This window comes from Catharus ustulatus, chromosome 1 (genome assembly GCF_009819885.2).
Source record: "Catharus ustulatus isolate bCatUst1 chromosome 1, bCatUst1.pri.v2, whole genome shotgun sequence".
NCBI lineage: Eukaryota > Metazoa > Chordata > Aves > Passeriformes > Turdidae > Catharus > Catharus ustulatus.
Window position 1 is genome coordinate 57246189 of NC_046221.1, and position 23044 is coordinate 57269232.

General features: G+C 39.0%; 1 protein-coding gene across 4 annotated transcripts in view; it reads right to left on the bottom strand.

The window, feature by feature from the left end:
- Positions 1–1216: 1216 nt before the first annotated feature.
- Positions 1217–23044, bottom strand: part of CDK13 (cyclin dependent kinase 13) — a 52073-nt gene continuing 30245 nt past the window's right edge. Inside the window, exons 8-14 of one of the 4 annotated variants that reach the window (XM_033051373.2) lie at positions 22840–22941; positions 22645–22722; positions 20423–20539; positions 19354–19485; positions 16948–17099; positions 13452–13835; positions 1217–12365 (exon numbers count right to left, since the gene is read on the bottom strand). In XM_033051373.2, coding sequence (XP_032907264.1) covers positions 11509–12365; positions 13452–13835; positions 16948–17099; positions 19354–19485; positions 20423–20539; positions 22645–22722; positions 22840–22941 — 1822 coding nt within the window. In that variant the 3' untranslated portion in view covers positions 1217–11508. Of the gene's footprint in view, positions 12366–13451; positions 14016–16893; positions 17100–19353; positions 19486–20422; positions 20540–22644; positions 22723–22839; positions 22942–23044 lie in introns of all 4 variants that reach the window. The other 3 variants (XM_033051353.2, XM_033051363.2, XM_033051343.2) reach the window with 3 other exon arrangements.

Below are 23044 nucleotides of genomic sequence, written 5' to 3' on the forward strand. Positions count from 1 at the left end.
AGGAAATTGTGACGTACAGTAAGCTTATGGTAAGAAGGCCATTGAACTAGAGTTGCTATGTGAAAAAAAAAAAAATTTCTAGACAAAGTCTGGTATTTTAGTGGAAGCCTCTCCATCTCTCGTGCTTCTGTTTGGAGGTACAGTGATTTCACGAATACAACCCGCACTGAGTATAAGCCGCATCTCTGGGTGTTTGCAAATATTTCGGTTTTTGTCCATAAACAAGCCGCACCTGAATATAAGCCGCTCTGTCGTTCGCAGTGAGGACCCGTGTGCAACAAAGTTGCCAAATAGTAATGGAACCGCAGCAGGGCGGGGTTTACTGGCTTGGCTCGGGCTGTGCAGGCTCGGCCCGCTCAGGGCTGCTGACGGGGCCAGGTGGCCCAGCTCGGTGGGGCCGCTTGGTGGGGCCTCTCGGGGCTGGCCGCCACCTCTGGGGTCACTCGCCCTGGCCCACTCCTGCCACGGTGGCGGCGGGCGAACATGGAGCTCACCTCGCTCTCGCCGCGGTGGCGGCGGGCGAACACAGGGCGCGGCCCGCTCTCGCCGCGGTGGCGGAGAGCGGGGGCGGAGCCCCCCGCCTCCTCCCTGAGCCGTGGGGATGTCAGCACAGCCTCTCCCCAGCCTGAAGTAGGGAATTCCCCTGCCTCCCTCCCTCCCCCCACGCTGCCGGCGCTGTGCCGGCCCCACCCGCCGCGCAACACAGTATCCAATTTGTAACAATCGCGAAATCCTGGGTTTTACTGGCAGGCGTTCGGCTCGGCACCCTGGCTGGCACTTCTGGGGTTGTAAATGTCGGAAAATTATTCACATATTAGCCGCTCCTGAATATTGGCCGCATTTCCGGTTTGAGAGCAAAATCTAAGTCAAAATGGTGCGGCTTGTATTCGTGAAATTACTGTACAAACACCCTCTTTACATCTGGTTTAAAAATAAGGGTTCATCTTTTAATTACTTTGCCTCTTTGTTACTCCAGACAGGCAGGTGTGATTCACAGTTGTAGAAAGAGTTTTAATCCCTATATCCTGCTAAACAGGATAGAAATTCACCTTGCATGTAAACATTGCTTTTAATATAAAGCTAAACCAACACATTAATTGTATTTCATTAAGCATGACATCAGTCTTCAGAGGGGATAACATGGTTAGTCCAGCATTTTGCATATGAATGAATACCAGAAGGAGATGTCTTGCTTAAGCCTTGTTATTGCTTAGTGGCTGTCCCTATTGCATTCCCTAATCAATAACATTTTCAGATCAAGTTTCAAATGCATTGCATTCCAGGGAGGAGGGATGGCAGCAGACGGTCAGCCATGCTTTCCAACACATGCTAAAGATACATGGTAGCTGTTTAATTCTGTGAGCATCTCTGCTGTAACTGTTCATTAAATGTTCCAAATTCTGATAGAGTTCTAAAAAGAACTCCTTGATTTCCTCAAGCACCCTTCAAATCTACTGTGAAGAATACAATTAGACTCAGAAACATTGCTCTTATGAAAAGAATAAGCATTCAAAAACTTCGAATAGATGAGAATTTCCATAATTTCTTTGATAATCTACATATTTGTGTGCTTCACAGCTCTCCAAGAGAAAATCTTCGTGGCCAAAATATGTATGCCAAATTGTACATAATTTTTTTTAATGGAAGGTGGTTTTATTTAAAATCCCCAACATTCTGTTTAAAAGGGAAATTCTGACACTGGAGAATTAAATGGAAATCCCTGCTGAAGTTAACAGGGGTTCTGGTTTTCATCCTTAGTCAGAACTAAAATCTGCAATGATGGCAGGAACAATTTCAACCTAAGATAATAGTTTTAAGTTTTCATTCACAACATCATAGCAATGGAGGTCAAGATCTCCTTGGAAAAGAAGTATTTACTCTCTTGAATTTCACTGCATATGGAAATGATTTATGCTGTAATCAGAAGCATAGCACCTTCCAGTGGAAGATTCTCAAGGAGTCATCATGGACCAAAATAGTCTTTAGTTCACTAGGCTTTAGTTAAACAAGACCTTTGTTTTTGTTTATTTTTTTAATGACTAGTTCTTCGTAACTGATTGATGCCTAATATGGTGCAGCACCTGCTCTCTCAATCTCCTGTGGTTCAGCTTTTCAGATTGCTGAGTCAGAAAAACAATTGTAAGAGTATTATAAAATGTAATAAACTTTCCACAGTTCAAAACAGAAAAAATCCACAAATTTATTTCTAGAGTTGAGGTTTCAGGTCCTGAAGGGTTTTTTGGCTGGGGACTCTTTTTGGACAGGAGCATTAAGTGACATAATCACTTTCTAAAGCATAGGACTGTCACCATAACGATAAGTCTTTTCATGCATTTTATTTTTTAAATGCTACAGGAAATCAAGCCTAAAAACACATTCCTAGTAGTAGTGGTCAAGCTATGCAAATGCTGAATTTATATTCTAGCAATATGTAATACTTCACATGATGTACGTGATGTGTGCAAAACACAGGGTCTATAATACAAGTGTTACAAACCTGATTTCTTGCTTTTAATGACTACCTGCAGAGTGCTTAATGACAACTTAAGGCAGCTTTTGCCTTCCAATTTAGGAACAGTTTTAGAAGTGCCCTGAAGAACAGTAGGAGCTGCCAGCTTCCCTGGTGCACTTCGGAGCATTCTACCAATAAGAAATCTAATCCCATTTGTTGGGTCTGTTTGTGTGCTGATGAATTTATTAATGCTGCTGTGGATGTGTTCTCTCTCCTGACCTGTGCAATCTTTCAGCAGAGTAACACGACTTGTCAAGGCATTACAAACCAAATGGTGCTTTCTTGGAAAGGGTGGAGCCCATGTCCTATTAAATACTCTGCACAGCAAAGCAAGTGCTTGTGCATTTTCCATGATGATTTTGTCTTGTCAAACTGTTGTCTCTGCATTGTGTAGAAACTTGGTCAGTTATCACCATTTCCTATAGGATGAGCTGTTTTCAATATCCATCACACTTAAAGCACAAGAAATAGATTCCATCAAATTGAGTATCAGTGAAGCATCTGTATTTTATGTTCTTTCTATTTTGCATATGAAATCTTGACTTTTTCCTGTTAACTGCAGCCTCTTATGTTGACAGGAGAAGGTTGCAAACATATTTATTTTTATTTAGTCAATATAACTGATCCCTCTCATTCTCATAGCATTTTTCTTCCCAATTCTTTAGAGGAAATTAGTTATTTCACCTGAATTTAAACTACCAGCTTCCTTATTTTATATGGACTGCAGTGACCTTATTTAGTTCTGTTGGATGCTCCTTACTCCCATTCTGCTCTTGCCACCACAAACATGTCATATGGATTAAATATTTAGACAGAAACATACTTTAGCCAAGACAGGAGGAAGCCTCATATTGGGACTGCATCTCAAACAATCCGACATTTTTAGAACTTGATGGAAATACTTATTCAGTGCTTTAATTTACAGCTTCCCATAATGAAGGACATTGTGTAATAGTTTTTACAATACAAAAACTCCATAATGCTGAAACCTTAATACAAGACTGAGGAACAAAAAAGAAAAAAAAAAACCAAAATAGTGGAAGAGGCTGCAAGGTAGCAACAAATGACAGTCACTTAAATAAAACATGCAGAATGTTTCCCTGGATATGAAGAAGCAATTTGCATTCTAACAGCTGAGACTAGCAAGAAATACCCAAATTGAACTGGAGCTTCCCAGGAGATCAGTTGAAAGAGGTGGTCACCTCCAGTTCACCTGATGGTAGAAGCTGGAATAGGGTTGAATTTCTGATAGAACAGGTCTGCAAAGTTCTCTTGAATTTGTTGGTTGTTTTGTCATTATTCCCAAAAGGTAACGTTGTCATGGCAAGTACAGTTTGCAAATAAAAATTATTACTACTACCTGCATGTCTTGTTTCACTGTCTTGCATAAATGTATGTGCTTGCTTGGAAGTCTCACAGCAGGATCTGTAATCCATAACAAGAAGCAGTCGGGGGAGAAAAATGTTTATGGCTTCTAAAATCTGCCAGGTGTAGAGTAATACTTTCCTGATGTGCAATTGCCAAACCATCTGCAGATACATTTTAAACTATTATTACTACTCCTCATATACAGCATTAATAGATTCCTGTTCATTTTCCGTGTCATCTCTAGTTATTAGTCCATTCCCTTTCCCCTCCCCCTCACAAAGAACTTTTAGAAAAAAATGGGATTAAAAAATGGTCACAATTTATCTTGGTTGTGCAAAGAAAGCAGGAAAGTGCCTGTGCAATCAGAAGGTTCACTGCCTTCCTTGTCTTGAGGGCAAGGATTCCAGCCCAGGGATGACACGAGTTTTCAAGTGTACTTGTCAGACAGGAAAGGTTACAAGACTGCATCTGGATAACTTTGGCTGCTGTTTTTGTCCACTGTGCACGTCATCTTTTGTTTTCCAGTGTGAGGATGTGTTTTAATTTTAGCTCTAGTGCAGGAAAGCGGGGAATGGCCTGCTCCTCTTCTGTAACTTCCATGCATTTTTTGCCACCAGGTTAGCTGCAAAGCAGAAGTCCCAGTTTCTCAATCCTACATTGATTTGCACGCAGTTTCTAATATCCAAATGCTCTCTGAAAGGCAATACCAGTAAAGGAAACCAGAAAATTTTTAAAAAACCAAAACCAACTAAACAAAAAACCCACCACCAAACCAGGTCTTGCTTTGAAACCATTCCTGTAGGTCCTTTCTGCAGTTGGTAAAGATGAAGGAGAATGAAAATAAAAAAGTAATTACCTCTTCCTTGCTCATTACTCTCGGAAAATCATCTCCTAAAGTGAGGCTTCTGTTCAGTTCTCTGAGCAGTCCATTCTTTTCTCAGGGTGGCCTGGAGACAGAGCAAGCAGAGAAAGCGGCACTGGTAGCTTTTAGGGCATTGATGCTCAGAGAGGCTCCCAAAGGCGGGGTAAGCAGACATCAGTGCTTCCTGACACCTGGGCACGACCAAGATCCTCGAAAGGCCGTGGAGAGTGTGCTGTTCCCTGTGATGGAACCTGCTGACATGCTTTACACATTTGTAAAACAGGTCTGGAAAGAACTTGCAGGAGGAAAGAAAAAAGGCATCTGTGTTAGAGCTTGCTACACATTAAACGCTTGCTTCCAGCTATGTCCTCTAGCAACTGATACCACAGCCTAGCACACAGGAGGGAGTAGAGAAGAGAGATATCTGCCCAAGTCAAATACTAATCACTTATTCCCCCAAGTTACTTAAGGGCAGCACACAAGTTTCTGTAATGCTTACTCTCAAGTATTCCCCTTTCTAGCCAGCTATGTTTCTTTCCTCTACACTGTATTTCCTAATATTGAAAAAAAAAACCCACTTCAGAACCTCTTTGCAAAAAGTCCCATTGAAGGTACATTCACCATGTTATGAAATTTGCCATATCAATAGTAGGTCCAAAGTGCCCCCAGAGGAACTGCCAAAGAAGAATTGAAGCCATGCTGTGTGAAGTAATCAAAGTATTGCCTGCTGGCAAGGGCTGCTCTAACTGAAGGAGATGTTACCATAAGGCTCAAACTGTGACTGTGCCTTCCTCTGGCTCTGCCTTCTCTCCATAGGCAATAAAAAAGTCCCAAAATAAGCAGCCATAACAAGTAAACTACTTTAAAAGCAAAACCCTTAAGCTCCATCAACGCGAATGCAATTGATTGGGAAAAGCAACAGTTACCCTTATTTGTCAAGTGAAGTTCTCTCTGCCCATGTTTACTGCAACTACAAAGTGTTCCAACATTTTCTTCCATATTGGGGGAGTTTGGTAGCTCTAATCCTGTTCATCCAGATGGCCTGTCAGGTTTTATAGGCATTCCTCAAAAACAGAAGCAAGCTAATACTGGTTCAGGTAATTTAAAAGAAATTTCTGCAAAACTGCATTGTTCTTTAAAGCTAACAGGCAATAACTCACAGCTTTAAAAAGTAGACTGGTTTCCTCTCTTGCCACCAATTTCATAGAGCCATTTCTTGCTTTGTGTTGATACAGGTTGTTCTGCAGTTACTTGTATATCTCCTCTTTCACTTGATACTATTTTACTTGCAGCTGAAGTTGTCAATTGAGATGCCGATCCCACTGGAATTATAACTGGTACCTCATTGCACAGCTGGCTATGCCTATGGCAGCAAGAGCTCAATGAAAGGGATGCTGCACCATTCTCAAACAATTTCTGGTTCATGCTTCAACATAAACCAGAGCCAATTTTGTCACAACTTTGTTATGAGTTGCAATAGCAGATTTCATGAGAAAAACTGAGCAGACAATGAGAATTGGTTACGCACAACTGCCAGATCTGCTACGTGCAAGTCAACACCCTGTGAAATACAGCATGAGCTTGTCACCAGAACTGAAGGTCAGGTTTTAATTGTAGCTGTCACCAAAATATTGCTTCCAGAGTGAGATGTTTTGGGCTGCAGCTACACATCTTGTCAGCCTAACGTCAAATGACACCTATGTAAATGCTGTTAGCCCCTGTAACTTCCAACTGCATTTTCATTGCCCATCTATTGACTTTATCCATGACAAGTGATGAAGCAGCACTCTGCTTCAAGAGAACTGAAGATAACAGCAAGTGCCAGATTTTTGGATGGAGGTATAGCATTTATTTAAAGATTCATAAGTTTTCATTAGATTAACTAATACAGTAGGAAAAAAGCAAGAAAAGCCTCAGGCATGCAAAGCACAGTTGCTTAAGGCAGGCGCAATTCATAGTCTTCTCACACAGAAAATACCTGGCTCTTTGGGTTTGATTTCCCATTGTTTCCAACACACGCACCATCCTCTTTAAAGAGACAGTGGTGGAGAATATTAACTGCACCTCCGCTTGGACACTGCAAAGAAAAAATGTCACGTTGTCCATCACCCACCATTCCGAGCAGCTCACAGGTGCTGAAGCAGCAGCTTCTCAGCACTGGCAAAGCCCCTGTCCCACACCCACATCCCAGCACTCTGCCTGCTCTTGGGGCACCAGCAGTTCTCAAAGGGATGCTTTGCTGCACCTTGGCTTCTGCATCATCCACAATGCCAGCAAAGGCTCGCAGTGCCAGCCCCTGCAGGGCTCCTTTGAAACAGGACTGGAGCAGTACATGGGTTTCACTAATAACTTGCAGAATTTCAATACACTGAAAACATTCTGATTAACCCAATTGTCTTTTGAAATGCTATTTGACAACCAGAGAGGGAAAACAGGGAAAGACTTCAATTTTCATGTATTTTATTTACAGGCCACACAATACATTTTATATACAAATGGCTTAAAATAACAAAGAGTAAGCAAGCTGAAGCATAACAATTTATTTTAAATTAAGTTGTCTCGAAATAACTCCTGCAATAAAGTTTCTTCACCCTGATAAGCAAGTCAATTTGATTTTATGTCAACCCAAGGTAATTTTATTTTTAAATATAGAATTCAAATAAATTTTCTGGTGATTCCTAATTTCATGACACACTTCTGCAAATACAGAACATCCCAAAACTCTCAAGAAGGGTAATAGCCAAAATTTCCTCATGTAAAAAACACTGTAACAGAACAGACTGGAGAAATGTTGTATGTAAAACACTTGCATATTTTATTAATGAAAAGAAGAATGCATGTAGTACATCTGACATTTTTCTCTCCCGGAAACAGAATTTATGGTCCAAGACCTAATTTGCCTGCAGACAAGAGGTATCCTGTGTTACTTCAATACTTCAGTTTTTACCACACAATTATCAATTAAACTTATCCAACTGTAAACTTCACCAAAACTAAAACTGCCTCCACTAAAACTGAAAGCAAAAGGAGAAGAGCACTCAAAACCGTAAGAACTTACAACATGGCAGTTACTGCCTCTGCTTCTAGAAAGCACCTGACATTACTGTGGGATAGAGAAAATGTAAGAGAGACCACGTTTTATGGAAACATAAGAAAATATAGAAGTTTGTCATTTTAAAATTATTTTTTCAAGAAATTATATTAACATTTAAGGATACATGTATTTTTATATCTCTTCCCTAGCACCGCTCATTCTGTTCAGAGTAACAACAACTAGCGATCCATAAAAGCCGTTTGCTTTTCCTTTGGCTGAATTTAAGCATTACAATAGTCTAAAACTGTTTTAAGTTACGGTCATAAGCAGTCCAGTCGTGCTCGCTTTCTTCCTCTTGGTATGGCTGCTGAAGACCACTTACTACAAATAATGAAGTACTTGCTATTTGATAGTCCATTATTACAGTATTTCAGTATGTTTATTTAGAAATACAAACACACAACACTTACTTTTTGATGTAGTATCCAGGTCTCTGTAGCTCACTTTGGAATTGCAGCACAGAAAACATAAACCCAAAGGAATGAGGAAGAAAGTAATAAAAGCCACAGCTCCGCAGTAAAGTAGCACTGTTTTCAGTACTGCATCAAAAATGCAAGAGCCACATGATGTAAAATGCCAAACTATTACAGACTCTCTGCTGAGTGGAGTTCACACATAAGGGTAAAATGCTGCCATAAGCACCTCATCATGTGATTCAATTCAAAATAAATGCTGACAGGTAACACACAGGCCCAGTACAAAGGAATGTGGAACTACTGTCCTTAGATCTGGGCAGTTTCCTGGCTGCTAACCTGCTCAGATACAATTCCAGGCCAGGGGAGAGTGGCTGCAGGCACCAATCCTCCTGCCACACCCTAAAGGGCAGAGCTCCTTACCTGCACCCAACCTCCACTAGCCCAGGAGGAAAGATTTCAGCAAAAAAGCCAAAAAGATTCCCTGGGTTGCAGAGAAGGTCGTTTTTTTCAGAGTTATCACATACGGAAATACATTAACTTTCTCTCCAAATTATCCCAACACTGTTCTCCCAGGCAAATACAGTGTTCAAAATCACAGGTTAGTAATACTTATGCTGGGGAAAATTCATTGTACAGTATTCATCTGCTACAGCATACTGGAGTTTTGTTTCTGATTCATCTGGAAGCCAACTGTTTATTGCACCTTCTCTCTCTCCTTACAATCAGGATTACTTGTGCTGGGGCTGTTGGGTTTTTTTCATGGCCAAAGACTGAAATCCATTTTGGTAGAACAATGTCTGAGAGTACTGCCAGCCCATCAGGAAACTGTACACTCATTTACAGATGCAGAGGGGACCAACTTCTCTGCATTGAATAAAGCTAACTAAATGACTTGAAAATTTATGTCTAAAAGGGAAGGTAGATGTTCCTTCCTTGTATTTTTGTATTGGAAGTCAATCAGTTTATTTCTCTGAGAACTACTTTGCATTTGAACTTACCTGTGTTTTTAGCCAACTATTGCCTGCAGTTACACTTTAAGTGCGGATGAGTAACTCCAGACTGCACATCTTTAGTGAAAGTAAGAGCATGTAAGCTTGGAAAGTATTTTACTTGATTCTAGGAAAAAAAACAAAAAAAAAAAAAGAGAAGCAATCTGTGTGTATGTTTGTGGGTCTGGGTTTTTTAAAGATTAGTAAAAAAAGAGCCTTAGTGTACTCTGTCCATATCTAAATGACACTAATGATTTTTGTTTTTAAACTTTTACTAGCAGAAAAATGCTATGCCCTTACTCATGGGAAAAACCAGTCCAGTGCACTGTCATTCACATGAAGTTTTTGCCTTTCTTAAGCACAGGCTATTCAGATTGTATTTGTTTCTGACCTGGCCACTTCTATTTTCAGATGGCAGGATTTTCTACTGTATCTACTAAAGGCAACTGCTAGACTCCGAGACAGCATAAGCAGCAGGACTCTCTCCACTCCTCATCAGCTAGATCCTCAAACACTACACAGTTAGCAAAGGGAGTTTCTCCATGCTCTATAGTGTAGGAATCAGCCATGTATGAGTAACGTTCAATTTTCAATTAAAGGATTTTCAATTAAAACAAAACACCAAGAGCTTTGGCTTCTATTCTGAAAATCCAAAAAGTCATTGACAAGACATTTGTAATAGTGTAAGTAGAAATTTTACTTTTTAAAAAGTAGTATTTAAACACTCAGTTACATAAGGTACCGATTTGTCAACTGGATAATCAGTTGGAAAATTGTTTCCCATATGGGCTTCAAGACATCCTTTTACGTACAGGCAAAATATAAACATACCTCCTCTCTGCAGGAGAGAGACCACTTGTTGTCAGAGAAAACAAAAACCAAAAAAAAAAAACCCAACAAAAAAAACAAACAAAAAAAGAAACCACGCTGAAAGTTGTAATTAGTATGAGGAGTGGCTCTTGGTAAGTTTTAACTATAATAATTTCAGTTGTTCCGAGACACTCAACTCCAACATTAAAATGTTCTGTGGAATAGCAGATATAAAATCAAATAATTGGCACAATCACAAGTTTACAGCGAATTACAACTAGTGTCAAACATTTTGCCATTGCTTTAAATACTGGTCTTTTTTCCTTTGGTTACTTCCTACAATGCAGTACTTGGGGTAAAAAGACAAACAGTGTCAGCTTTTCACACAAAGTAAAGAAATTACTGCTGTTGACATTTAAGAGAAAAAAACAAAACTATTTCATCACTTGGTAAGGACATACAAAGTATAGTTTATTTGGCAGAGGAACTAAAACACTTACTACAACTCCAATAGGGAGCTGAGGAAAAACTACACTCTTCATTCTTCTCCTCACTTTCAACATTTCTCATGAAGTTCAATTTGGAAATTAGGATTTAATCTAGGTAAGATCAGGTCTCTGAGTAACTGGCCTATTTGAAGTAAACACCACAAGATTATGACCTGTTTGAGTTTCTTATTATTATCATCTGAATTCTCTTGTTAATTACCTAGGTTTAGGTGTTATATTCATATCAACCTATGAAGTACTTCCAAATTTTTGCAGACCTTAAGCTTACATGTTAAGGCACTTACCATTCAAGTAAAACAGTTTTTATATAAACAAGCGCGGGAGATGGAGAGAACATTTTACCAGAACACCCATTCTTTTTTTTTCTTAAAAGAAAAAAAAAAAAAACGTTGACCAAATATTTATAAAATTTTGCATCAAGAGAAAGGTTGTGTTTTATTATCTGAAATGAGCACGAAGTACACCTTCCACAATAACACTGAAAGCAGTGCAAAGACTGACAGTGACCTTTGACTAAAGGTAGTTCTGTAAAAAGAAAAATACCAAATAAATCAGTGCCCTGCTTTGATTGTTGTAAAATTTCTTTTTTACATAAAAGTTGGTCCAAACTTACAAAAAAAGCACAAATGTGCATAGTTCAGAAGATCTGAAAGAGTGCCATAAAAAGCTGATGTCCCTAAATTTAGCATCCACTTAAAACTGCCAAAATACAAAATAAAAGTCAGAACTAGAGTTTGTGAACATGTACAATCAAGTCATCTAGTTTTCAGACAGCATGAGTTGTAAGCATTTTTAAATTTTTCCTACTGTATGCAAGACCCTTTTCCACATAAAAATAAAGCTGTTGAATTAACATTATTCAAGTTTGTTGAATTGCTGCTTTAAACTGCAGCTGGGGGGGAGAAGTTTTTCCAGATAAAAATGATGTGCCTGAGGAAAAACAGATACTTAATATGGTAATCCTCTGCCTCGCCCTCTCACTGCAGATGTGCTAATGTGTCCCCTGTATCCTTGGGAATAGCCAGGTCCTTGCGCAGGAGAAGTCCAAGTCTGTCCATGCATGTGGCTGATGCCAGTGGGATTTTCCTGTAAATTACTTCCATAGCTATAGTTGTGCATCTTTGTGGGCAAAGAGTGCGCACTCTCTGGCCCTGTGGAAGCATCACTGCTGCTCCCCAAAACCGGGATTGGGCCATGGCTGTATTCAAACCTATGGTCTTTATCTCCACTGAACAGCATGGGGCCAGCGTTGAGGTAAATGTCTCCATAACCAGTTACTGAGCTGGGAAAGGGTTCTGGAAAGGCTGATGGAGGAGGGGCAGCACCAGAGTGAGATGAAGCAGTACTGTAGTTATCCAAAGACTGAATATCGGAGTTTCCAAGGAAACTCCTCCTTTCTAATACTCCTGATGATCCGCTTCCTATTCCATCGCTAGTGCTGTAACAGGCGGATGAGAAGGATGATGATCCAAAGTTATCCTTGTAGTCTGGGCCTGTTACATAGGAGTCTCTAGCCTGATAATCCACACTCGTTGGTACTGGCTCCTCCGTTGTCGCCTGAGCTTGATGCTGAGCCAGCAGCTGCAGAAGAGCTGCTTTCACTCCTGCGTGAGGATCTGTTCCTGAAGAGTTACTTATAGGCAAATGCTGATTCTCTGTCCGATAATCAAGGTCTTCATCAGTGAGCGGCGGAGGCTCCGGTGGCTCGGGGGGACGCTGATCTGGAGGCAAGATCCGAGGGCGCTCCTGCTCAGGTGTTCGGTTCAAAAGCCTCATCTCCGACTGCCTAACCAAATCCTCTTGACCTAAGAAGATGACAAAGAAAAGCTCTGGAATAAAAGTATACAAATAACAGGAACAGAAAGAAAAGGACTCCTTCCTTCAAAAACACAGAGGTTTTTTAACTTTAATTCTCATTAATTGATTAGTTAAATTTACCAGGAATTATATCAATTATTTTGGACAAGATTTGGTGACAGCTCATTTGCCTCAAGGAGCCTGATGCAGGCTACTCCTTAAAGTAAGATTACCAGGCAATCAGTTAAGCAGTACAAGCTCCTTAAAAAAAAAAACCCAGCAAAAACAAACAACCAGAACAAAATCAAGCAACACAAACACTAAAAATTCAAAGAAGGATCAAGAAAGATTCACAGGTAAAGACAGAAGTCTCATGGGACAAAAGGCCACCCTAATGAAGAACAGCATCACTCAAGGTTTAAAATAAACATGAACAAAAAGCACATCTCTCAAAAAATCCCCCAAAACTCTCCAAGAACAGCCCCAAAGCACTTCAGAATATTTCTTTCAACAGTTGCAGACACCACAAAACAATACATAAGCCACCATAATAAACTGAATTTGCAACCCAAAAAAGATGAACAGATGAAAAGATAAAACTGTGGGAAAACTATAGAAGCCATTCCTATACCTCAATGGAAACCTTTAGCTGTGTGTGTGACAGTTACAGGTAACCACTGAATTTGACACTAAGGAACTACTCTAGTCAGCATTATAACCCAAAATAAAATACCATCTCACTGAAATAAGCTTTACCTAAACAGACAGTCAAAAGTGGTGAATTACGTCTATGCATCTCCTATAAAAGACTGTCTTCACCACTAAGAAAACACTAACCACCAGAATAATGATCAATGTTTCATCACCAATACTTGTGTACCTCTTAGGTTTGCTATCATTGTTTTCTCTGTTTGCATGGCACCTGTTAGACTAAAAGACAGATTCTCTGATCCAGACGCAAAATGTGACCAAATCAATTTAATCTCCTGTAGTCACACAGATTCATATGGCAAACATGTTAATTCTCTACTCCCAAAATATTATTTCTCCAGTGCTCCAGGTATTTGCTGGTTAGCAATAAAGGCATTCAGTACCTGCAGACACGTATAATGACTTGATCAGATGTGGGTAGCCAGGTGCCGGAGATTCCACGTCGTCCCGGCTGACAGACACAGGAGTGGCGGGCTCTGGAGGCTGCCTGAGTTGCAACGACATTTCATTTCCTGATCCATTTTCCTTCTCCTCCAACACAAAATCTTTTTGTTTTGTTTGTTGAGCCTTTATTAACTGAGACAACAGAACAGCAAATGCACTCTGCACAGCTGCCTGGGCAGCATCAGTCTCAACTTTAGGCTGACCCAGCTGAGCAGGTGGCACAGGGGGCTGCGTCACCATCGGCTGTTTTAGAGGCTCCTGCTCGGGAGGTGGTGGCGGAGGCGGTGGCGGCTGCTGCTGCTGCTGTTCTGACTGTTTTTCACCTGCTGACAAAATTCCAGCAGGAAGATTTATTTTATTTAGTTGCTGCTGAGTCTCTGGGTTTACCTTAATATTCAATACTTGGGCAAACTGTGCCAAACTAACACTTGTTTTAGACTGTAGCAGGTTTAGCAGGATTGCCACTTCATTCTGGTTTAACTGCTGTCCAGTGCTTGTTTTTGCTAAAGACAAAAAAGGTGGTTTTAAGTATTATTTAGGACTGGCATATTTCAGAAACTCAAAAGAATACTAATCTAGCATGGCTGATATGACTGGCAAAGCATGAGTTTGGACAACACAGAAATGGAATGCTTTCAAATATTAACTGTCTTTGGGGAGTATCTATAGGAAATGGAACAGTAAGATCCAGTATAACCAAAGTGACTTCCATGAGGTGCACACACGCACTTGGACAGATGGAAAAACACCAAGCTAGAGCTCAATTTTCCACAACATAACTAAGTCGGGGCTTAAGGCCACTTGCTTTAGGCAGCTGTAGGACTTCCAATCCCCATAAAATTTCCTATCTTTGACATATCACAACCGTTTGTTAAAAAGTAGCCATCTGCAAAACCCATTTCCAGTCATATTCCAGCCCATTCTAATTCAGTATCTGGGTTTTAACATCTGCCCAAGTGACCTGGTTCTAGGTGGCCTAGGATATCACAGTATAAATGCAAAAGGAAGTGCTGACTTCGAGGGACAAGAAGTCAGTCACTCAGTAGCAGGAAATATGTGATTATATAGAGTTAATTCAATTAAATGGAGTTTGCCACAAATAAGAGCAATTATGATGATGCAGGGGAATATAAATAAGGAAGTTTGAATATCAAAGTAGTTTCTCAGCTTCAAACACCCATTGTGGCAATTTATTTTGAAAGAAGTAAAGCAGCATGGATTGCACATGCCATATGAGCAAATGACTTAAAGAAAGCAGTTACACATTAGAAAATGAGTGTGTGAGTAGGTTGGCTGAGCTCTCAATTTTTCTTTAACCCAGGTCAGCATAAACATATTCAGTCCTCCTCTATACTTGCCCCTGTGCTATCTCACCAATATATTAATGCATAGCAGATTAGAAGCCATGTATGACCCACAAAAATATTAAGTATTTGCCTAGCAAAATTTAAGAGCAGCACAGATGGAAAGTGCTGTAAAACCCACAACCCACAACTCTACTTGTGGATGTGCACCAGGATACAAGCACTTGGAATCTACTTAAGCAGGATCCAGGGACTTCAACATTTTTATGTATCTATTATGAATATAATCCACCTTCTATATAGCAATACCAAAAAATAATCACAATTTCTTATGCCTTGTACTGCTGACTCTCACTTAGATGTTGTGATTAACAGAAGATTTTTGTTGCATCTGAGGATGGTATGCTCAACATCAAAACTTCTCTCAGACTCTCAGTGAAAATTCATCAGAAAAATGCCAAACAAGGAAACACATTTATTACTCTTTGGTTAGCTTTAAGTTCATTCTAACAGAAAACTGCATTTTGGGAAATCTGTCATAACAAAATTATTGAGCTCTAAATAGCTCCTGTTAAATTGCAAAATGCAATAACCAGGGGTCTCATTCATGAATCAAAACATTAGCAATTGATACGTCTTTTTAATCTCTCCTTTTAGGGTGCTTAGAAACAAATGCAAAGTTTTGTCTAAGGCATGCATTTGGTCGTGGAGTTATATAATGTGTCTTATTAATAATAATATCTAAGGTACATTACAGTTTCCAGAAGTATTCCCCTAGAAGTCTCTATGCTCCACTAAAAATTAAATTGTCTTCCTTCTATCTAGACATATTTTTCTGTGTATATATGAGTAAACAGCAATATAGGTCTGACTGATTCCTTCTTTATTTGCTTAGGTTTTTTTGCATAGTCAGTATTAATGACTAACTAACCAATTATTAGTCTCTCATCATGCTGTTATGTTATAAAAGTATAAAGATAACAGCTATCCCTCTGGAGTCTTTACATTCCTAATATAGTTTCATCGATGGGAGAAAAAGTTACAGAAAGTCATTCTTGAAAATGCTGCCAAAACTTTAGCCTAAATATACAGATTAGCAGAATCTCACAGCTGGTTTGCAGAGTGAGAAACCAGATGAATGGAGCAAGAGGCAATAAATTGCAATAAAATACAATCAAAATAACTACTTTCAGTGTATCTTTGCACAGAGTATTTGCAGATCTGCTCTACTGTTAAATTAAGGGTTGATTCAAGACAGTTAGTATTAAAGAACTGTCAGCTGCTATGAATGCATAAACTCTGTTTTTTAGCGGAACTCCTCTATCAGTGTCATAGGATTTATGGTTACTTTGCACAATCAAAAATGGTTTTACATTTAATTTACAGGTATCCATTTGATGTTGTTACTCTTCATATTTCTACATATTTTGTAAGAACTACCACTTTACTGGAACCATTACTTTTTTGTTATATTTGTAAAACTTGTCTCAAGATTCTTTGGTTAAGTTTCAGAATTACTGGCAGTGCAACACAGAGGTAGATACTTCATGTCGTACCAGCTTCTGGGAAGAGGCTAGTTCTTGTGTTCGTTTTTGATTGTTTTTTGGTTTTTTACAACTTGATTTAGCCCCAGCAACTTGGAAAGCTGAAGACTAATATAACATGCAGATGGAATCTGCTCCATTTGAAATGACAGTTGTTCCAAACTCTGCCTTCTGACCAGTTTATCAATACCAATAAAGCTTATCCAATCTATGGAGGTTGCGTGAAACTCTGAACAGACACTGGCTTGTAGAATTACCAAAGAATTATAGCTAAGCAAGAGTTAAAATCCCCTGAAAATACAGAGCAAGCAGATTAGTTGCTCTGACCAGGCTAAAATTTACCTGATAAAATTGGAAAGGAACACTTATGTTTCCAAAAGCAAAGGCAAATCTTTTGTAACAAAGATTAAACTTACAATACTGTTCCTCCCTCAAGAATCCAGGAGATGCCGATACTCTGCAAATAACATCTAAAATTTCTAGAGATGCAATCCAAGTAGTAGGTAATTATAAGAACTGAAAATATTACTGACCAAGTGCTACACTAGAGTTGCCCTGAGTTTTGAGTTGGGAAGAAGTTTGCATGCCTTGTGGGGTGTTGGTTCTGCTCTCATCCATGCCTAGAGACAGATCCTTTCTAGGGACTTTAGCTGCTGTAGAGTCATCAGTCATGCCCATCTGCTTCTGTCTTCTGCGTTTCTTACTCCACAGCTCATGGCAATCCTGCCACAAAGGAAGGCTGCAAAGAATGATTGGAAATAATCAGTTTTATCCCTATTTTTAAATTTCTTTTTAAAATTATACTGGTAAAAACACTTGAATTATACATAATATAACTTTTGAAAGGTGAACCTACTGGAACTTGGAAATACATCAGGAAACATTCAAAAGTCAGCAAAATCTCAGACCTGCTTTTTCTGGCTAAAAATTCTTTACTGAGTACCTCTTTCAAAAGTACAAGTCCTCCTGGCAGAAAAGGGGAAAAAGTATCTTAAAATGAGAATTATGTTCCTAATTATTTGTGTAATTTAAAACTTCAAAATCAATGCTGCACAGTCGCTATGAAATACAACTTGCATACTACCAGATAAATAAGTTACCAATATAAAATAATATTTTTCAGGGCCCTTCCATCTGCTTATAAAAGTACTGCTGACTCACTAGGCCACATGTTTGTGCACAGTAACAGACACAGCTATTTAGTATCTGTAGTGTACAGCTCAGGCAACCAAGAAAGTAGGGAGGGAAAAAATGGAAAAGGTTGCAGAAATAAGTTGCATGAAAAAATATCACTTGACACTAGAAAAGTTGGGTTACCAGGAAGAACAAGGAGCTATCCTTTAAGACATATGAATGCAGAGACAAAATTTTCCTAAGAAACTTATCTGCTACCAATTCTGTCCTTCCATTACAGTTCCCTGCAGGCATCTCAATTCTGACTTCCTGAGGAACACAAAGACCCACAGAAATACTGAGTTGGCAGTAAAAATAGTGGTTTACGTTTTCCTATTATGCATTAACTGTCTTAGCAGTTTTGTCACCCAGGAACATCGAAAAATTAGCTGATAAATGACAAGAGACACTGGAAAGGCAATGACAACAACTGTTTCCTTTATTCTCTCCCTCCACTTGTCAAGTATTTTCTGAAAAACAACTAGAAGCAAAAACTCATTGTGAGAAGTATCCTATGGTCCTTCCAATCAGCATGTCACTTTCTTTGGACGAACAGTTGCTCCTTCCCAAAACAGAACTTCAGTCTCTCAAGAGAACAATCGACACTTTCCTGTGCCGTGCCAGAAGTGAGTGTGGCTCCTCCTAATATTTAAAATGACACCAGTGACTAGTTTGTTTTGAATTTCCATATATGAGCTTCTAGAATGGATGAATTACCACATCCCTGAAGAAAAGATGATCTTCCCATTCACTTACTTTAAAATGCACATAAGCAACATGCTGTACAAGTGGTTCTGAAACTTCAGTGAACAGCTTGAGATTGCTGATTTCTGATTTTCACACAGTGATATAGGTATATTCAGGCAATGAAACCTCTTCAGTTCATGTTTCAGGAACATTAGTAATGTTTGCCCAGAGAAGTTGTAGAATCTCCCTCACTGGAGATACTCAAAAACCATCTGGATGCAATCCTGTGCCATGTGCTCTGGGACTACCCCACTTGAACAGAGAGGCTGGACCAAATGACCCCCTGTGGTCTCTTGCCCACCTCACCCATTCTGTGATTCTGTGTAACAACCTTGTGTATGTGACAGATAAGTCTAAAAAGAATTTTAATAAAATCCTTAGATAGAAAGAAGCCTGCCTTGAAAGTTCAGTTTACTCAATATCACAAATTCCATGTTCTGACAGCTATATTGAGGAAAGAATGAGACCTGCAGATTCTCTAGTACCTTTTCATTGTTTTCCTCGGGACATGCTCCAATATGATTTGCACAGACTGAAATGACTGCAAAGTCACTGAAAAAGTCCTATAGGACATTGCAATACATTTCCTCTAGGGAAACTCAAAATAACAACCCTGCACAATTTCACTTCTCCTGCCTGTAAAACCAAGGCTCTCATCTGGTTCATGAAACAATTTACTGTATTTCACTTTAACTTTCAGGTACTTGTATAGAACTCTATACCCAGTGTCATTCTATCATCAAAGAAAGCAATTCAGATTCATGGGGGACCTCAAAATCCCTAGAAAAAGTAGACACTGATAAACAAAGATAAAAGAGAAATTATACTTTATAAATATTACAAACATAGAAATTTTCTTTAAAGGTAGTAACTCAATAGCTAGTTCTAGGAATGAAAAATAACTCTGTTATGTTATACAGAGTCACTTAGCTACACAAGCATCTTACTGCAGAATCACCTTTCAACAGCTGTATATGTCACATCTCCTTGACTGAACCACAATGACCTTATTGAAATCAGTGCATGTTCACTCTTCCTAGAGGTCAGTAGCATTACCAGTGGAAATAACTTACTCTGGAGGAGGCATTTTAGATGGTTCCACATCTCGCAGAAACTCACACTGAAGAGCTTGTTCAGCTGTGCAGCGCTTGCTGGGATCCAGAGCAAGCATATAATCGAATAAATCTAATGCAGCTGGTGGGATGCTACAAAAGTGCAAAAACAGAGGAAAGCATCACATCTTTATTTTGTATCACACACCTCTGTGCAAAATTTTAATAAACACATCCCTTCCAAAATGATCATTAAGTCCTCAGGTAACCTATACACTAACAAAACACACCCACAATCTGAGCTTTACAGTAAGAGGTAGAAAAAAACTTCACTTTTTACCACCTATGCTGTTATATAACCCAAGCTTTCTTTACCTCGTGTTGTTGCATTGATTGAAACCTTGTCCTTCCAAAAAAACACACCCACATTTTAAAGCCAAGAATATATTATTACTCCACATTTTGGAATTTGCCACCAGTGAGTTGGAGTTTTGATTGATTCACAGACAAATCTATTGTTTCAAAGATACTTGTCTCACCAGTACAAACAGGCTAATGCATTTCTCCTGAAATCCACTGTACCTGAAGGAGGGGAACAACCCCTTTAAAATGAGCCCACATCTGTTTGCCATACCTTTCACTTGTGATAAATGCACAAAACTAGTCCAGTGGTAAAACATTTAGAATATATGGTTCAGGCAACTCCTCTGTGTTAATGAGTTTATGACCCAAAAGACTGTAATGACAACCAGACTACATATTTAGCTGTAGCCAGTTTTACCAATAAAAAACAATTAAGTACTCTGAGCTGTTTTTTGGAGAGGGGAACAAGCAGGTGTACCAAACAAGTGTTTCCTTAGGTGAAAGCTGACAGGTGGCTGAAATTTTAAGGCCTTCTTTCCTCTTCTTGACACTCCTATTAAATAAGGGTTAATACAAGCTCTGTGGGTATCATGAAAAGGACAAGAACCTAAAACCATTTTTCTTTACACTTGATCTATGCTCATTCTCCAAAAAATACTGAAGTTCATAAAGTCTCTGGGAAAACTTTATGCTATTATAATTGACTAAACTAATTCTTCATCCTTACAAAGAAAACTCTTCTCTCAGTTTTCGACGATACTGCTTCTTTGGTTTCATTGTGTTGAAATAAGCTAATTTTATAACATCAGGCCACACTGCTGGACAAGGACTTCCGCAAATTCGGCTGTACCAAAAAGAAGGGAAAAAAGTGTATGAGATCCAAAACCACAAGTGAGCACAGCTGTCATTTTTATTCTTGCAAATACAGTGAAAACAAACCAAAAAAATTTCGATTTTCATGTTCAGGTTATTTTCAGCTATGATTTCTCCACTGTCAAATGCCCAACACCATTAAATAATAGTGAGTTGTCTACAAAGGGTAATCACCCCACACAGACTAAACTCACTGTTTGTGCCTCAGTCCAGCCCACACATATTCTATACTAATGTTTTGAAAAAACTTAACCAACTACATGTGAAGAGCACTCCAGGTATCTGACTACAAGAACTGAATAGCCCACACTTAGAGTAACTTTTATGTCCTTAGCTCCCAATACCACTGAAGAAAGACATACCAAACAGCTGAAAAAGCAGTTTTCACTGAGAATTTATTTAGTGCTGAAGACATAAGGAAAAAAAAGCCAAACAATTCAGTAAGTCCTAAAGGCAGAAACCACTAGAAAACGTCTATATTTTTCACTTTAATTATGAGTTTTATGTCTTAAGCCTCATCTACCTCCACAAATGGAGCTGCCCACACTCATGCCTCACATTCCATCTCCATCCTTTCTTCCAACCAAGGATGGCTAAGCAGAAGTTGATCAACACCACACTTCTGAGCAGAAGAACTAATAAGGTACTTCCATATATGCAAGGTTTCAAATTCTGATGCAGGCAGTCATAAAAGGACATTTTGCAAATACATTTCCCTAGTTCAGCCCTCCTTTTTATAAGATTTAAATGGTTACTGTAAGAGACCTAATATCTATTCATTATGCCCCAGGTGCTATGCAAAACAATCTGATTTTAAGCTGGTTGGGGTATGTAATTTTCAGCAGGGAGAACAAAAATAATAAGTCTCTTACTATCAGAATGTACTTCAGCTCTTTGATAAAGTTTGAAAAGATAAAGTAGGATTGTTGACTGCAACATGATCACAGCAGAGATGTTGATAAAACTGATATATTATGTTCAAATGGCAAAAAAGACATAGCATCAGTGAACATGAGAAATAAGCTACAAACAGAAGCTTCCAACAGAAGGACATCACAAAGTTTTAGAGTTTTGTACCAGAGGTAAAACACAAAGAAAGAAAAACTTTGAATTACTCATTCTCATGTACTTCAATGCCATCTAGTGCTCAAAAACAAAAATTCCCAAACTCTTGTGTTTAAGTGTTCTTATGCCAAAAATGACCACTGGTCTGCTTTGCACCTCATAAATCCTTCATTTTTTCAGGCCAGCTAACAACACGTTACATAGAAACATGCTGCTGTTCAATCTATTTTGAAAAATATCTCCATTTATAACTTTGTAATATATTTTATTGATTTGACCATTTACTGTTCACTTTCTGTAAACTCTGTATGACTCACCCTCTTTTCCCCTTGATTCTAGGAAGAGCACCTCTTTTCATTTACAATGTCAATTATGATATCAGAATCAAGAGCAAATTTTTCTTCCTGAATAAAGGGGGAAAAAAAGATGCTCTGGTTCCACTGAATGAATTATCATTCTATGATTTATTGAGAACAAGGAAAGAAACAGACTATTTTTCTCCACCAAGTGTCTGGCAGTTTCTAAAGGGAACAGAAATATTCCTGCCAAAGTAATAAAGCCCAGGTGTGCACATGGTAGGCTTGAAACAAGAATTCATGGCCAGCAGCATGCCAAATACCTGTTCCTCCCAAATCCCACTTGTCCTTATTATTGTCCATGTTCTCATTTTGATTTGCTGCCAGCAAGTTGCAACATCATCTTAAAAATTACAAGAATTTTGATTACTCTCTCTCTTTACAATTTCAGTAATAGGCAACTCCAGCTACTCTACAAAAATCCATCTTACTCATCAACTGTACATTGCTAGGAACACAGAGCACTCACAAAAAACCTTCATGCCTGTGCTGAAGTCATTTGTGTTACATGCCCCTCAAAACCTCTAACATGTCACTCAGGGCAGTAACTAAGCACTTGCAAGTATTTGCAGCGCATTATCTCAGATTTTAACACTAAGAAAAGAGACCTGTCAGTTTATGAGGCACCTACTACATAGCAGTGCTTGCTAGTTACCTTATGAGTTCCAGTTGAGCAAGTTCTTGATTTGCTTGAAATATAGGCTTTTTTGTAAAAAGTTCACCCAGGATACAGCTGTAAAACAGTTTTGCAAAATTCCATCATTATGGCTTTCAGTACAGATTGATAGAAACTTTAAGATTTATTGTTGGCTAGTTTTTATCCTTGCTATGCTTCTACCCAAACTCTTACCCACAGCTCCAGACATCGATAGCTGGTGTGTATCTTTCTTCCCCAAGGAGAAGTTCAGGAGGCCGATACCATAACGTAATAACTTTGTTGGTATATGGTCGGCTGTTGGAAGAAGGAAAAAGAGTATTGTCACTTTAGTACATTAACCCTTCTGAAAAAATGGTATCTTAAGGACTTTACTTGTGTGGTGCTGTTTAAGAACCGT